The sequence below is a fragment of the Penicillium digitatum genome, chromosome 3 (assembly GCF_016767815.1).
Source record: "Penicillium digitatum chromosome 3, complete sequence".
NCBI classification, from domain to species: Eukaryota; Fungi; Ascomycota; class Eurotiomycetes; order Eurotiales; family Aspergillaceae; genus Penicillium; species Penicillium digitatum.
In genome coordinates, this window is record NC_089386.1 from 3,632,276 (window position 1) to 3,647,211 (window position 14,936).

The following is a 14,936-nucleotide window of genomic DNA, read 5'->3' on the forward strand; positions in this document are numbered from 1 at the left end:
AGTCGATTAAGCTATGGCATGGCTTATCTGGACGGGACCCACACACCGCCCGGACCAATCTATCTCAATTTTCTGCCGCTAATTTTTTTGTTCTTCCTCGACCGCAGAAAAAAAAAAGCCGCAGTCGCAACAAGGTCATCATGGTCGAATTACACAAGAAACGACGTCTCTCCGACGCTGAGAGCCCCGAAACTAAAGTCGAGGCCACAACGCCCGCTGCCGAGGCCTCAGCCGCACAGAACAAGAGAACTCTTTTCGTCCGCTCACTACCCACCTCAGCCACGACAGAGAGCCTGGCAGAACATTTCTCACAATCCTACATTATCAAGCACGCTGTTGTTGTCAGTGATAAAGAGACAAAGGTATCCAAGGGATTTGGTTTTGTTACATTCGCCGATGTTGAGGATGCAGAGAGCGCTTTGAAGGAATTCAACGGGTCCAAGTTTGATGGGAAAATCATTCGCGTCGACTATGCCGAGTCTCGTAAGCGTGAGATCGATGAGAAGATTGGACGCAGTGTCCCAACTGCTGCGTCCCGCGAGTCCAAGAAGCAGAAGGAAGAGGAGAGAGGACAGGGCCTGCCACCGAAGTTGATTGTTCGCAATCTGCCGTGGAGTGTCAAGGAGCCCGAGGATCTGAATGTCCTGTTCCGCAGCTTTGGAAAAGTCAAGTTTGTTACTCTCCCCAAGAGGAATGGAAAACTTTCTGGTTTCGGTTTCGTTACCATGCGTGGCAGGAAGAATGCCGAGAAAGCGCTCCAGATGATCAACGGAAAGGAGATCGATGGACGTCAAATAGCTGTTGATTGGGCTGTTGAGAAGGACGTTTGGGAAACTATCAAGAAGGAAGACGCCGAGGAGGAGGGGCAGAGGGAAGAGCAGGAGTCTGATAATGTTGAAATGGAAGATGCTGAGGGTATTCTGGAAGAGCCCTCGGACGACGAAACCTCTTCCGATGAAGATGACGATGAGGACGATGATCTCGATGAGCTAGACGAGTTGGACGATGACGAGGCAGAGGAGGAGGATGACCGAAATGCCACAACAATCTTCATTCGCAACCTCCCCTTCTCCGCCACAGACCAAGCCCTCTACGACCACTTCAAAACTCACTTTGGGCCGCTACGGTACGCACGTGTGGTTCTGGACTACGAGACCGAGCGCCCTCGAGGCACTGGGTTCGTCTGCTTCTGGAAACCCGAGGACGCCAACACATGTATTCGTGAAGCCCCCCGAGGAGCCGAATCCATGGCCCCTAACAAGGATAAGCCTAAGTCAAACACCGCCATGAAGCACTCCGTTCTCCAAGATGAAAACTCCGACCCAAGCGGGCGCTACACCCTGGAAGGCCGCGTCCTACAAGTCGCACGGGCTGTGAGCAAGGGCCAAGCCGCCAAGCTCGAAGAGGAGGGAGTATCACGTCGCATGGTCCGTGACACAGATAAGCGCCGCCTGTACCTTCTCAACGAGGGTACGATCCCCTCCAACTCCCCGCTGTATAAGAAGCTCGCGCCCTCCGAAATCAAGATGCGTGAGGACAGCTACAAGCAGCGCGAGACCTTTATCAAGAAGAACCCAGCTCTCCATCTCAGTCTCACCCGTCTCGCCATTCGTAATCTTCCCCGCCACATCAACTCCAAGGACTTGAAGCAGCTTGCCCGAGAGTCCGTTGTCAACTTCGCCAAGGATGTGAAGGCGGGCGCGCGCCACCCGCTCTCAAAGGAGGAGCAGCAAAGATCCCGCGATACGATGAAGGAGCTGGAGCAGCTGCGCAAACAGAAGAAGATGGGTATTGTACGCCAAGCCAAGGTTGTCTTCGAGACTCGCGAGGGTACCAAGGTCTCTGAGAAGACTGGTGGTGGTCGCAGTCGTGGCTACGGATTCATCGAGTTCTTCACTCACCGGCACGCGCTGATGAGTTTGCGTTGGCTGAACTGCCACTCCCTGGCAGTTCCTCCTTCTGCCCAAGATCCCAATGACCGGGACAAGAAGAAGAGCCTCGTCGTTGAGTTTGCCATCGAGAACGCCCAGGTTGTTAAACGCCGCAATGAGCTACAGGCTAAATCCCGCGAGCCTAGACCTAAACGCTCGGACGATGCTGAGGGTGATGGAGATAGAGGTCAAAAGAGGAAGCGCTCCGATACCCGTGGTGGTAAAGGAAAGGATGGAAGGGACGCAAAGCGTGGCAAGACTGGAAATGGAAAGGATCCCAGAGATGAGAAAACCAATGAAGACGAGGACAAGGCTGCTAAGCGCAACCGCATTATCGGACAGAAGCGTATGAAGCGGAAGTCCCGTAAGGGGAATTGAAGGCGTGAAAATGTTACAAGTTACTTGTTTAATGTATAGGCATTGTTTATCCCAGCAGTCAGAGAGAGGAACTGTTCTTTGTACCCACACGATACCACCATTTCGAAAATGAAAAGCACGGATTTGTTCTATGATACTGGATTGTTGATCCATGTCTCTTACTGGGTATAAAATGTCGCACGTTCGGTCCATGTGAGGGCTGCTGCTCCGTGGTGATGTAGCCGTTAAGTGTTCTTGGCGCCTTCCACCTTGCCAACAATATTATACCGCTTGCTAAAAAACGTATACCACTCATCCAAGACGGTCTTTTCCTTGTCCGGGAGGTCATACCACTGAGGTACACAGTCTTCAGGCTTCAGAGAGGATGAGGCAAGAGCACGGGAGGCATCCTTGCCGGCGAAGACTAGAAGAAAAGGACAGTTGGTGTGATTGTTCATCATGCTTTTTCTTTAAAAAAAAAATTGATGTTGTGCTCACCCCGATAGGAACCCGAGGCACCATAAGCTGAATTCCGGCTCACATCAAAGACAACACCCTTGATGGCGACCAGAGTCGGGCGGCTAGGGTCGGTACCTGCAGTTCAGTGGACATTAGCAATGATCTTTGAGCTGGGCGCATAGTAAAACTCTCATACCGTCACATTTGGCCAATTCCTCGGCGGAAATAGGGTCATCCTTAGGCGGGTCAAGCTCGACTGGCACCTTAGGTGTGAAACGCTTAGATTCGTCTTGTTGGACCATGGTGGTGGTTGGTGAAGTTGAGGGGGAAAAAAAGATATTGGGGTTTGGCGGGGTTACCCGAGGTCGGTGGTCGCGGGCTTCAGGTTCCGACTGATCGGCTACTCCACTTGAGCTTGTTCCTTTTCAAAGAATCCAGTAGTTATCTGCACCTTTAAAGCGTCTGTCTAGAAAAATCTAAACAGAAGGAAGATATGGTTAAAAAAATTGACTACCGAAAAGACGTGACAAGGCTGCAAGTGCGACTCTTCTCGATTGTTTTAATTGAAATCGCCATAGGTACAGTTTGTGCAGAACTATAGAAGGATTTAATTTCCCTGGTCTATATCAATTACAGATGGGTTCACCCCCTAGCTTTGTTTGATATTTAATACAAATGATCTTCCAGATTTCACCCAATCGTAATACATTGGGGATAAGACCATCAACGAGGTCCTTTTTTGGGTAAACGGAAACCTGCCTATGGAGAGACATTATGAATGATGGAGAAATCTCTGACGTCAAGACAACACCTCGGAGACAGGTGCACCTAATCTTCCCAGTTTCACAATGTCAACTACTGGATGGCCCTTTTTTTTCGACTTAGCTCTCGCACAGTAGCATACGATTCTTCGAAATGTCGCACATGCAGTCACATCCAAGTTCGGGTAACGAACATCTCGCGCATGAAGACCTGGATCAGTGCCGGACCTTCACACACTCTGATGTGATCCACTACCTTTATTTTGAAGACAACGATGGCTTCTTTCCACCAATTTGGATTGGAAAAGACTCACAGCAAAGACCCTCGACCGAAAACTCGAGCAACTTCGAGGACAGAGACACCAACACTAGTGCCTACAAGGAAAGAACATGAACACAGTGGAATTGTGTGTCAATCACAGGGATTCCTTTTGGATTTAATGTCAGCTTAGCTTATTATGTTCAGATCGGTGGCCTGGTTTGCTCCCACAATGCCTTTGAATTTTTCTATATGAAAACCACCTCCAAACCACCTCCTTGGACCTCGGTAACTATTTCTCTCCACGTGGGATCGGACTAGCACAGTCTCAAATCTACTTGAACGTCCGGAAAATGGGTTGCCAGCAATTTTTGACACCGTCAGATGTATCGCGTGATCACCGCAAACAATGCCCTCTTGATTCGGTGTCTCTACAGATCAAAGTGTTCAATCTAGTGGGCGCATAGAGTGGTCAGCCCCAATCTTCCCCCCTCCCCTTCCCCCAAAGAGGGGCATGTGGGGATGAAACAGGAAAAATACTACCCTAAAAATAAATCTTTCATTCCTGCCGGCTTTCTTAATTCTGCTTTTGTTCTCCTTTTTTTTTTCTAGACCTAGATCCCTTAGCGCACTTGTTTATGCCGTTGCTTCGCTCTTTCCTGGAAATAGAGAGATCTCCAAGATGCCTCATTCTCCAAACTCGAAGTATGGCTCTCATACCCCAGTGACCGCCGTCATACAGAGCGCAGAACCTCCTCGCCTCTCTGATTCAGAATCAAACCCTAGAAAGATGAACAAAGGGATGGAAGTCACCGAGAAGGACTCATCCAGCGCCAATCGCGCGCCATCGGTCGATAGCGAACCAATGGAATCCACATACGACCATACCCATCGCAAGCTCAAGCCCCGTCATGTGCAATTGATTGGAATTGGGGGAACAATTGGTACGGCACTATACGTTCAGATCGGGTCTGGATTACGGACCAGTGGCCCCGCTAGTTTGCTCATTGGATTCAGTCTTTGGTTAGTATTTTCCTTGTATTGTTCTGTTGACTCGGTTGGGTTCTCAACCTGGGTTGTCTCGACTATGCTACCTTCGACAGCATCAACGACGCCAAGTGAGTGAAAATGCAAGAAGAAGAAAAAGAGGAAAAAGAAGCCCCCCAAAAGGATAAAGCATATAACTAGGAAGCATACGACCAAACAAAGCATCACGAAACAGGTTTCGAAGCCCGATTCCACATTTCAGATCCCAAGGATGTAGGACGTTAGCCTAGGCACTTCGTGCCAAACAGGTGTATGAATGTCGACTAAAGTGCCATTAACCCGATGTCTCCCCATGAATCTGACGAAAAGCCAGTCGGACACCCAGGATCCCAACCTAGTGCATGATGCTCTCGCCTGCTTCCTGCATATATCTCATTGAAGGTTCGCAATCTTATACTGTTCTCTAGGAGTTGTGTGATTTTGATTATCACCGTTTGTACGAACACCCCCATTTTTCCCAAGCCCTTTGCATCTTTCCCACCTGCTGTATTCCTCCCATGTCTGGAACTGTATCCCATATGATCCCATGATCCCAAATGCGCCAACGGTTCCGCTTCTTGCCCTAACATCGATCAATCGCCAAACTATTATATCGTTCCTCCCGTTTCGTTTCCTCATCTGGGTGCGTGGTGTGACATTCAAACTCACACTTCCCTTTCTAGGCTTGGCTGAAATGGTCACATACCTGCCCATCTCTTCACCGTTTATTCGATTTGCTGGCCGCTACGTCGATGAAGCTTTAGGTGTTGCCGCTGGGTACAACTTCTTTATTTTCGAGGCAGCCCTAGTACCATTCGAGATTGTCGCTGTCAGCTTGATTATTAGGTACTGGACCGATGCGATTCCTGTCGCAGCCATGAATGTGGTTGTCATTGTACTCTATGGGTTAGTCGTTATTTAAAATCTGAGCGTGAGATCCTGACTACTAAACAAGAAACAGAGCACTGAATCTCTTTGCCGTGAAATGGTACGGTGAATCAGAGTTCTGGCTTTCACTGGGCAAGGTCTTCTTGAGCTTAGGCCTGATTTTATACACATTCATCGTCATGCTGGGCGGCAACCCGCTCGGCGATCGGTTTGGCTTCCGCTACTGGAACGAGCCAGGTGCCTTCAACGAGTACTACAAGACAGGCGATACCGGCAAGTTCCTCGGTGTCCTGGCAGCTGTCATCACAGCCAGTTTCACCATCGCCGGTCCAGACTATGTCTCCATGGCCGCTGGTGAGACCGTGAACCCGCGCAAGGTGCTGCCGAAGGCTTTCAACGGTGTTTTCTACCGTCTCACGGCATTCTTTATTCTGGGTGTTCTCTGCATCGGCATTCTTGTCCCGTACAACGATGAAACCATGGCGGATGCGTTCGACAATGACAAGCCCGGTGCCGCTGCCTCGCCCTATGTCATCTCCATGGATCGCCTAAAGATCCCCATCCTGCCAGGCATCGTCAACGCCGTCATTCTCACAGCTTCGTTCAGCGCAGGTAACAGTTACATGTACTGTGCCAGTCGCAGTCTGTACGGTCTAGCTCTTGAGGGCAAAGCCCCGAATTTCCTTACCAAGTGCACCAACAACGGTGTTCCTATCTACTGTGTCGGTAGTGTGCTCGTCATCGGCCTCTTGAGTTTCCTGCAGGTATCCAACAGCGCATCAGTCGTGCTAAACTGGTTTGTTAATCTGGTATGAGTCCTCTCCCTAGTCCCGATTTCTTCCCCTATATATCCAACTAATCCCAGATCCAGGTCACCGCCTCCCAGCTCATCAACTTCTCCGTCGTCACTTTCACCTTCATCCGTTTCAAGAAAGCTCTCGCGGCCCAAGGGATTTCCAGGAAAACCTTGCCATACCGCAGCTGGTTCCAACCGTACCTCGCCTACTTCGCTTGCATCTGCACTACGGTCATGGCTTTCGTCGGTGGCTATACCGTCTTCCTCCCTGGCAACTGGTCCATCCCGACATTCCTCTTCTCCTATACTATGATCGGCGTCTTCCCGGTCATCTACTTTGGGTGGAAATTCTTCCACGGGACCAAGTTCCTCAAGCCTGAGGAGGTCGATCTGGTCACTGGTGTCCCTGAGATCGAGGAATATACTAGAGACATTGTGGTCACACCCCCAAAGTGAGCATACTTTATCTTCAGGTTGTGATTAGATGCTAACAGCGCCCATAGGACTGTCCTACACAAATTGTTCCGAGTGATCTTTGAATGAAAATCTCATGAGTCTCATCGTCAGCTTAGATACTTGTGATTTACCCAAGGTTAGAACTCGCTTAAGTGACCCCAGACCTGTGTATACCCGACGTTATTCATTCGACGTTGTTACTGTGGACTGTTTACTGCACATTTTTGTGGTGTTAGCATCGCTATGATACCCAATATGGCTAATGGAAAATTCCTATTCTTTTGAAAAAAGAATAGCCGCAATTAGCAGTCATACTTGACATCCAACAACATGTAACAATGCCTTGAATAGTACAATTATTCGATATCAATACATACCGAACAGTAAGAAGTCTTGCACCATCTATAAACACGCACAAATCCAAGCAAAGCTCTCCAAATTGGATCTTTTCATTCTGACCCTTCCTCCGCCTTCTCCTTGGCCCTCAAAGCCTCCAACCGCTTCTGATTCCGCTTCCCAAGGACGCGGAGAGTATTCTTCTTCTCAATCTCTGTCATCTGCTGCCAGTTCCCAATTTGCGACAACGTTCCATCCACGTTAACAACCATCGGACCCAAATGATCCAATTTCATCTCCGTTCCGCCTCTGCTCATGTCGAGTTTAATGCTCCCACCACCTTGATCGTTCGCAATGGGATTTTCGGAGTCGCTAGCGGGGAGGTAGAGTTGCTTTTTGGGTTCTGGTTGTAGTTCTTGTGACTCTTGGTTCTGGATATCTTCGTTTTGGGTGGCCGGATTTGAGGATGCAGCGGCTGCGGAGTCGGAGTTCGAGCTTGATTCGCACATTGTGCGTACTGGGCGCGTGCAGTCTGATGCTTTAGAGGTGGTTGTGCACTGCGGAAAGAGGATGCTGTAGAGCCGGGTGTTTGGTGCTTGGGTTGCTGCGTTGAGGGATGTCCAGGTGGTAGTACCAGCTGGGATTGAGGCGCGCACGAAGGAATTGACGGATAGGTGCAGGAGAGCGGCGCGGTACACTGTGTGCGATACTTGCATGGTTCGGAGTTTAAGGGGAGGTTCGGCTTTGTGGAGGGAGAAACGTAGAGATGGCGGAGATGGGTCCCGATCCGACACTTCAAGTCACATTACATGTAAGAATAGCGGGCCGCTCATGCGACCTTGTGATGTCGTTTTTTGGATGTCTTTTTATGTGTATGTGAAGGCGGTTAAAAGAATTAACTGTGCAGAGGATTTTTCTATGCATAATCAGGGATTCTCCACGTTGCACCGGTGCTATATCTGAGCTCTACACAATTATTGATTACGGAGTATCTATATAACCAAGTTCTATACTGAATATGTTGTAGACAATCTTCGATTCTGTCTGCGAGACCAAGCTCACACAGTTGATAGAAGGCCCCGGGTGTGTCTACGGGTATCTGTTCTATCACGTCTTGAGTCGGCCAGAACAAACCCTCCCGAGCCTGCGTTGAATCCTCTCTTTTAGAAGTAAACATTCAATCTGAGAACTACTATTTGGCACCACCAGTTATTGGCATTTGTTCCCAGCGGTTTCAAAGGTTTGAAAGATCTTGCCTGGAAGATTCTCCACGACCTTTTGAAGCAGATAACCCCCGATTCTATGCCCCTTCGCTCAACCGGGTTCATTCTAACCTAGAGCCGACCGAAAATCGGAGTCCGGTGCACGGACATGCCTGCTGCATTGACGTCGGACTAGAATTCAAACTATCGAAACCACCAGTTGACCTGCAAGTATATCAGCGACACACCCAATCCCTACGAAAGAAACCATACTCACCGAAGCTGTAACACCTTCACCAACACCCTTAATGCTATGCCACCACCCCTTAGGAATGAACACCCCATCACCAGCCTCAAGGTGCGCTTCAAAGCCAACCCCAGCATCCGAACCAGTAGACACCTGAGTCCCCCAAACCATCTCATCTAACAACGCCCTCTCCCTCCCCTGCATCATCTCCTCGCCTCGGAAAGCCGCTGCCTCTGGACTCCCACTCTTTCCAAGCTGCCTCCTCACGGCCCCAAACACAGCCTGTCCATCTACAGGCGCAAGCAGCCGCACAACCTTCTTCCCAGCCATTTGGACAAACAAGTTCGGGTTCGGATCGCGGTGGAGCGGCGTGTAAGTGGGGGGGTGCCCAATCCACACATTCGTATCATATATATCGCCCTTTCCCGCGCGCGCCACAAGCTCTGGTGTCGGAAAATCTTCTCGGAGCACGGGTGGGAGGTCTAGGAGCTGGCATTGTGCTAGGTAGAGCCGCGTTGATTGGTGAGTGGTCTCAGCCGTGCGCATCCAGTCGAGGAACAGCGTGAGCGGCGCGTGGAATTGCCGGAAGCTATGCGTTTCAGTTTTCCCGCTGTCAGTTTCAAATTTAGCGTCTGTCGACGTAGATTCCGTGAGTTCAAGTGGGACGAAGGTGTCAACGCCGTGTTTGTAGAGATGCTCCACGTTCAGGCTTGCGCTCGAAGGGCCCGGTGTTGACTTGGGACTCGCGCTTTTGAACCATTTTTTCAGGGCCGGGAGGTCTTTGAAAGTAGAGGGCGGGAGAACTGCAGGCTGTTCGGGGAGGAAACATCGCTGCTTGAAGGTGTCCAGGGTGGCATTTTCGAGGACAATAAGAGGCCGGTGCTGAGGTTGTGAAGAAGCGGACAGATTTCGGATGCTTATACGGGAGTTACCATAGAGGGATAAACGAGGGAGTCTTGTCCAGACTCGAATTGACCATGGCTGGAGCTTCATCCAAATTGACGTGGAAGGCGAAAGGCTGGGACATTGAATTGGAGGAGATAGTGGATCTCTGAAACAAGCTTTCGTCTGTACGGAGCAATCACTTAGGAGTGTGTGGTAACTAACGGATATCAGGGCCTCATGTTTACACCTGCGAAGGGGCAGAGCGGCCAAAGGTTGAATGCCTGATTTTTTAGGGTTGATGCCTTAACGTATTTCATAAGCGAGCCGGCCACCCAAGCGAGCCGGCCACCCCAACCAAAACGCGTCCACGAACTAGATCTTGTTTAGTTCAACCACCCACCATGCTACCAATTCGTACTTAATCCTCTCGAAATTCAAAAGAGCAAGAGGGTGGGATCTCACTAGCTATCCAGGCTTTTAAGAATCAAGAAATCTCTTTAATTCGTGCGCTAGCGCGTATTTTTAGCGTACCACGTTCAACTCTCCAAGACCGCCTCCGTGGCCACTAACATCGCGCGAATTCTCGCGCTAACTCCTATAAATTAACCTAGCTTAAAGAGGAAATCCTTTTAAAATAGACAATCTCTTGTCAGGGTGCGGGCTGGCAGGACGGTATGATGGGAGATGACTGGCAGGGACAGGTCGTAACAGATCAGATTCTCATTGACAGGTACAGGCACAGGCAGGGGCAGGCTAATATACAAGACGTAGCTCGAAGAGCTACAACAGGATCTAGAACTGAAGTTCAAGATAAACAGGTCGGAGATCACGTGCCGTGATCTTCCTCTAACTAAGCATCACGGTTCGCACCGTGACAGTACCCCCTCCCTTAGAGCCGAGCTCCGTCGAGGCGAGGCTTGTGCGGGTATCTTCGGTGGAAGTTCCGTATGATTTCGCGGGCGTGGTCCAGGTATTCAACAGGCTCTTCAGTGGGTTCGTCGTAACCAATCCATTTGACGGTGTACTTCAGACGCGGGCCTCCTCGGCCTCGTCGTTCCCAGCGGGAATCTAAGATGTCTTCAACTTCCCATTCTTCCAGTCCTTCGACTTCGACAGGCGGTGCGGGTTCAGTAACTTGTCCATTTACCGGGTTCGTGGCGGCAGGCTGTAGCAGGCTGACGTTAAACACAGGGTGGATCTTCATACTAGCAGGCAGTTCGAGCTTGTAAGCGTGTGCGCTTATAGCTTCTAGGACCTTAAAGGGGCCTAGGTTCTTCCAGTCCAGTTTCTTCTGCGGGCGGAGGGTTCGGATATTCCTGGCGTTCAGCCAGACCAGTTGTCCAGGACGGTATCGGCGGGCAGGGGCACGGTGACGGTTCGTTTGTTCTTCGTATCGGGCTTGTGCGGACAGTATCTCGGCGCGGACGTACTCAGTCAGTTCTTGCATTCGTGTAGCAAACTTTTCCGCGTCTCGGGTCGCAGGGTGACTGGCAGGCTGGGATGGTTCGAACCCGATGCGGGGGTGGAACCCATAGTTCGCGTAGAACGGAGAAACTCGGGTGCTCTCGGAGTAATGAGAGTTTGCAGTGAATTCGGCCAGCAGGAGCCATTCAGACCAGTCGTCCTGTAAGTAGGACACATACGCTCGGAGGTATTGTTCCAGTACGGCGTTCGCGCGTTCAGTCTGGCCATCAGTTTCCGGGTGATAAGCGGTTGACAGCAGGTTGGTGATTCGCAGGCGCTTTGTCAGGTGTTTCCAGAATTGGGCCACGAACTGGGGTCCTCGGTCAGATACAACGGTATTCGGCAGGCCGTGCAGTTTCCAGACATGACCGGTGTACAGGCGGGCGACTTCTTCAGCGTTGCAGGTTCCCTTGCAGTGTATGAAGTGCTTCATCTTGGTCAGACGGTCTACCACGACTAGGATGGCGTCGTAACCGTAGCTCAGGGGCAGGTGCGTGATGAAGTCCATGCTGATATCTTGCCAGGCTCTCTCAGGTACGGGCAGTTGTCTCAGGATCCCTTGACGGACTTCTCGGGCGGGGGTGATACGGCGGCAGGTGTGGCAGTTCTTGGTCCAGTCGCTCACGTACTGGTATACTCTAGGCCAGTAGTATTCTCGGGACAGCAGTTCATAGGTCTTCGACCGGCCAGGGTGTCCCACGGTGGGCTTGTCATGACACAGGCGCAGTATTTCAGCTTTCAGTTCATCGTTGTCAGGGACGTACAAGCGGTTCCGGTAGTAGAGGTAGTTGCCTCTTCGTTCGCAGTCGGCAAGTGTAATCTCAGGGTGACGGCTAGCGTTCTTGTCTAACGCTTCCAGGATAGATTGTACTACTTTATCTTGGTTGTAGGCTTCCAGCAGTAAATCCTTGATCGTAGATGGTGGTTCGGGCAGGTCTGGCAGTTCAGGTGGAGTGGTTGTAGTGACTCCGTTTCTCTGTCGTGTTGTGACGTTTATCTGTAGGTTTTCTTTCTTCAGAACAGTCTGGCTCTGATGCGCTAAGCGCTCATCCCCCTCTTTAGGGATATCCTCTGACCTCCTGGTCAGGGCGTCGGGCTTTGCACCTTGTTTTCCGGGACGGTACGTGATCTTGAAGTTAAACCGGGACAGGAATTCAGACCATCGGGCTTGGCGGCGGTTCAGGAGTTTCGTTGTCGTGAAATATTCCAGATTGCGGTGGTCAGTTATGACCTTCACGGGCGAGGGTGTGCCCTCCAGTTCGGGACGCCACTCTTCGAAGCAGCGGATTATGGCTAGCAGTTCTTTATCGTATATCTCATAGTTACACTCGGCGGCGGAGTGTTTTTTCGAGAAAAATGCGATAGGGTGCAGTATTCCAGCGTCATCGTACTGAGACAGTACACCGGCAGAGACAAAATCAGACGCGTCTGTTTCCAGGACTATCTCCTTGGACCAGTCAAACGCTTTCAGAACCGGGGCAGATGTAAACGCCTTCTTCAAGGCTTCGAAGCTCAGCTGGCAGACAGGTGTCCATTCGAAACGGACGTCTTTCTTCGTGAGTCTCACGAGCGGGGCGATGACTTTCGAGAAGTCTCTGATAAAGCGGCGGTAGAAGTTGCCGAAACCAATAAAGGCTTGCACATCAGTCAGACAGGTCGGTGTTTTCCAGTTCACGATCGTTTCGATCTTGTCGGGGTCCATACGGATACCATCTTCACCGATGATAATACCAAGGAACTTCGTCTCGGACACACAGAATTCGCATTTCGATAGTTTTGCGAACAGGCCTGCCTCTCGGAGGCGCTGGAGGACTTTTCGTACATGTTCTATGTGTTCCGCACGCGTGCGGCTGTAAATCAGGATATCGTCCAGGTAAGCAGTACAGAAACAGTCCAGGTACTCTCGTAACGTGTCGTTGATAAATCGTTGGAAGGATGCGGGGGCTCCAGTTAAACCAAATGGCATCACCAAAGATTCGAACAGTCCTAATCTCGTACGGAAGGCAGTCAGGTATTCTTGTCCCTTCGCAATTCGCAGATTGTTGAAGGCGGAGATGATATCAATCTTCGTAAAGAACTTCATCCCTTTCAGGTTATTCAGGGGTTCCTTGGTCAGCGGCAACGGGTAACGGTCCTTAACAGTGATTGCGTTCGGTGCACGGTAATCCACGCAGAAGCGGAGACCTCCGCCGGGTTTCTTCACGAACAGAACAGGCGAGGCAGCGGGCGAGGAGCTGGGCCGAATGAACCCTTTCCTCAGGTTATCTTCGATCCAGTCTTTCAGGACCTCGAGCTCATTTCGGGACATGGGATAGAGGGGCCCAAAAGGTAAGGGTTTGTCCTCTTGTAAGACCATCTTGTGGTCGTATGATCGGTGGGGTGGCAAGCGCTCGGCTTCCTTGGGTGAGAACACTTCGGCGAAGTCTCTAAACTCTTCAGGCAGTGCAGACACGGGGTCAGGTTCAGTGTCGGTCTTGGGGTTCAGTGCAGTCTCGATGTCCGCGGTTGTAATTGCGAACATGCTGTATTTCTTTCTTGCATACGCAGCACACGCAGCTAGCGATACGGCTGCAATGTCTCGTTTCTCGAGACCAGTTGGTCGTGCAGGCAGGTTCCTCGGACGGGACTTTACAGGTAGCAGGCGGTTCTTCAGTGGTAGCAGGCGGTTCTTCAGCGGTAGCAGGCGGTTCTTCAGCGGTAGCAGGCGGTTCTTCGGTGGTAGCAGGCGGTTCTTCAGTGGTAGCAGGCGGTTCTTCAGCGGTAGCAGGCGGTTCTTCGGTGGTAGCGGTCTGCTCAGGACCGGGTCTACCAGAGTTCAGTTCGGGGGCTTTCGGGGCGGTTCAGACATTTTCAGACAGTCAACTCCTAGGGGTAGGAGCTACGTAGTGTCAGGGTGCGGGCTGGCAGGACGGTATGATGGGAGATGACTGGCAGGGACAGGTCGTAACAGATCAGATTCTCATTGACAGGTACAGGCACAGGCAGGGGCAGGCTAATATACAAGACGTAGCTCGAAGAGCTACAACAGGATCTAGAACTGAAGTTCAAGATAAACAGGTCGGAGATCACGTGCCGTGATCTTCCTCTAACTAAGCATCACGGTTCGCACCGTGACATTAAGGAGCCCTCTAAGTAGACTGCGGCATATCCGCTCCAATGGATATCAGATCGATCCTTATATCCGCAATTTGCGGATATTGGATATGAGTTGATATCCACATCCGCACTGCGGATATGAGTTTATATCCATATCCGCACTAGCATAACTCTCGCTTACTTTCCCCCTTATAGCCTGTCACATGATCTTAATGCAGCTTACCAATATTTCCTTACCACTGAAATAAACGCATGTTTGGTCCTGACAGAACCAACCCCTTCAATCGACAGTCGGCCCTTTGAAATTTTAGGAAATAGACATGTATCGAAGGTCTCCTTATACAGTATTTGTAGGTGGTGTCGTAGTTTTCTTAGTCCAACGTTTTCATGTAAAGGTGGCCGTAGATTAACGATTTTGTGGTAAATTACATGTAGAAATATATATTTAACTGCTGTTAACTATGATAAACTTCGTAGGAGATAGAACATGGAAAATCAAAACCTTTATTATTGGATAAGTTCGTTCGATTTTAGGCTCAAATAAAAGCTAAGAGTCCCAGCTGTCTACTGATTATTTTCTTAATCCGTTTTGACTACTAGAACTTGAGAAACCCGAGATAAAAGTTCTCAAAATGCGGACTTTGCGAGTTTCGATGTCTTGCGGATATCTTGTGGATATCCACAAAATATCCACAAAATATCCGCAAGATATCCTCAAGATATCCTCAAGATATCCTTAAGATCCGCAGGATATCCTCCAATTATCCGCACTA

The 14,936-nt window shown here is 50.3% G+C and overlaps 8 protein-coding genes across 8 annotated transcripts; 4 read left to right on the forward strand and 4 right to left on the reverse strand.

Annotated features, from left to right (window-relative positions):
• Positions 1-140: 140 nt before the first annotated feature.
• On the forward strand, positions 141-2,309 carry Pdw03_8827 (Ribosome biogenesis (Nop4), putative; the record flags this gene model as incomplete). The annotated part of the gene is made up of 1 exon (XM_014682547.1): positions 141-2,309. The coding sequence occupies one exon, from the start codon at positions 141-143 to the stop codon at positions 2,307-2,309; it is 2,169 nt and encodes a 722-aa protein (XP_014538033.1).
• Positions 2,310-2,533: 224 nt separating this feature from the next.
• Positions 2,534-3,049, reverse strand: Pdw03_8828 (Cytochrome b5; the record flags this gene model as incomplete). Its single annotated transcript, XM_014682548.1, has 3 exons — positions 2,534-2,712; positions 2,787-2,882; positions 2,944-3,049. 3 exons carry the CDS (start codon positions 3,047-3,049, stop codon positions 2,534-2,536), a joined length of 381 nt encoding a protein of 126 aa, XP_014538034.1.
• Positions 3,050-3,783: 734 nt separating this feature from the next.
• Pdw03_8829 (uncharacterized protein) lies at positions 3,784-4,088 on the forward strand (the record flags this gene model as incomplete). Its single annotated transcript, XM_066102072.1, has 2 exons — positions 3,784-3,915; positions 3,975-4,088. The coding sequence occupies 2 exons, from the start codon at positions 3,784-3,786 to the stop codon at positions 4,086-4,088; spliced, it is 246 nt and encodes an 81-aa protein (XP_065957155.1).
• Positions 4,089-4,449: 361 nt separating this feature from the next.
• Positions 4,450-4,795, forward strand: Pdw03_8830 (General amino acid permease (Agp2); the record flags this gene model as incomplete). The annotated part of the gene is made up of 2 exons (XM_066102073.1): positions 4,450-4,711; positions 4,785-4,795. 2 exons carry the CDS (start codon positions 4,450-4,452, stop codon positions 4,793-4,795), a joined length of 273 nt encoding a protein of 90 aa, XP_065957156.1.
• A 363-nt stretch (positions 4,796-5,158) lies between these two features.
• Positions 5,159-7,020, forward strand: Pdw03_8831 (General amino acid permease (Agp2), putative; the record flags this gene model as incomplete). The annotated part of the gene is made up of 5 exons (XM_014682551.2): positions 5,159-5,195; positions 5,477-5,699; positions 5,755-6,490; positions 6,553-6,929; positions 6,981-7,020. 5 exons carry the CDS (start codon positions 5,159-5,161, stop codon positions 7,018-7,020), a joined length of 1,413 nt encoding a protein of 470 aa, XP_014538037.2.
• Positions 7,021-7,144: 124 nt separating this feature from the next.
• On the reverse strand, positions 7,145-7,985 carry Pdw03_8832 (JmjC domain protein; the record flags this gene model as incomplete). The annotated part of the gene is made up of 3 exons (XM_014682552.2): positions 7,145-7,147; positions 7,311-7,335; positions 7,393-7,985. The coding sequence occupies 3 exons, from the start codon at positions 7,983-7,985 to the stop codon at positions 7,145-7,147; spliced, it is 621 nt and encodes a 206-aa protein (XP_014538038.2).
• A 690-nt stretch (positions 7,986-8,675) lies between these two features.
• Positions 8,676-9,653, reverse strand: Pdw03_8833 (Transcription factor jumonji/aspartyl beta-hydroxylase; the record flags this gene model as incomplete). The annotated part of the gene is made up of 3 exons (XM_066102074.1): positions 8,676-8,696; positions 8,749-9,600; positions 9,651-9,653. 3 exons carry the CDS (start codon positions 9,651-9,653, stop codon positions 8,676-8,678), a joined length of 876 nt encoding a protein of 291 aa, XP_065957157.1.
• A 3,876-nt stretch (positions 9,654-13,529) lies between these two features.
• On the reverse strand, positions 13,530-14,184 carry Pdw03_8834 (Allantoate permease; the record flags this gene model as incomplete). The annotated part of the gene is made up of 2 exons (XM_066102075.1): positions 13,530-13,872; positions 14,177-14,184. 2 exons carry the CDS (start codon positions 14,182-14,184, stop codon positions 13,530-13,532), a joined length of 351 nt encoding a protein of 116 aa, XP_065957158.1.
• Between the last annotated feature and the right edge of the window lie 752 nt (positions 14,185-14,936).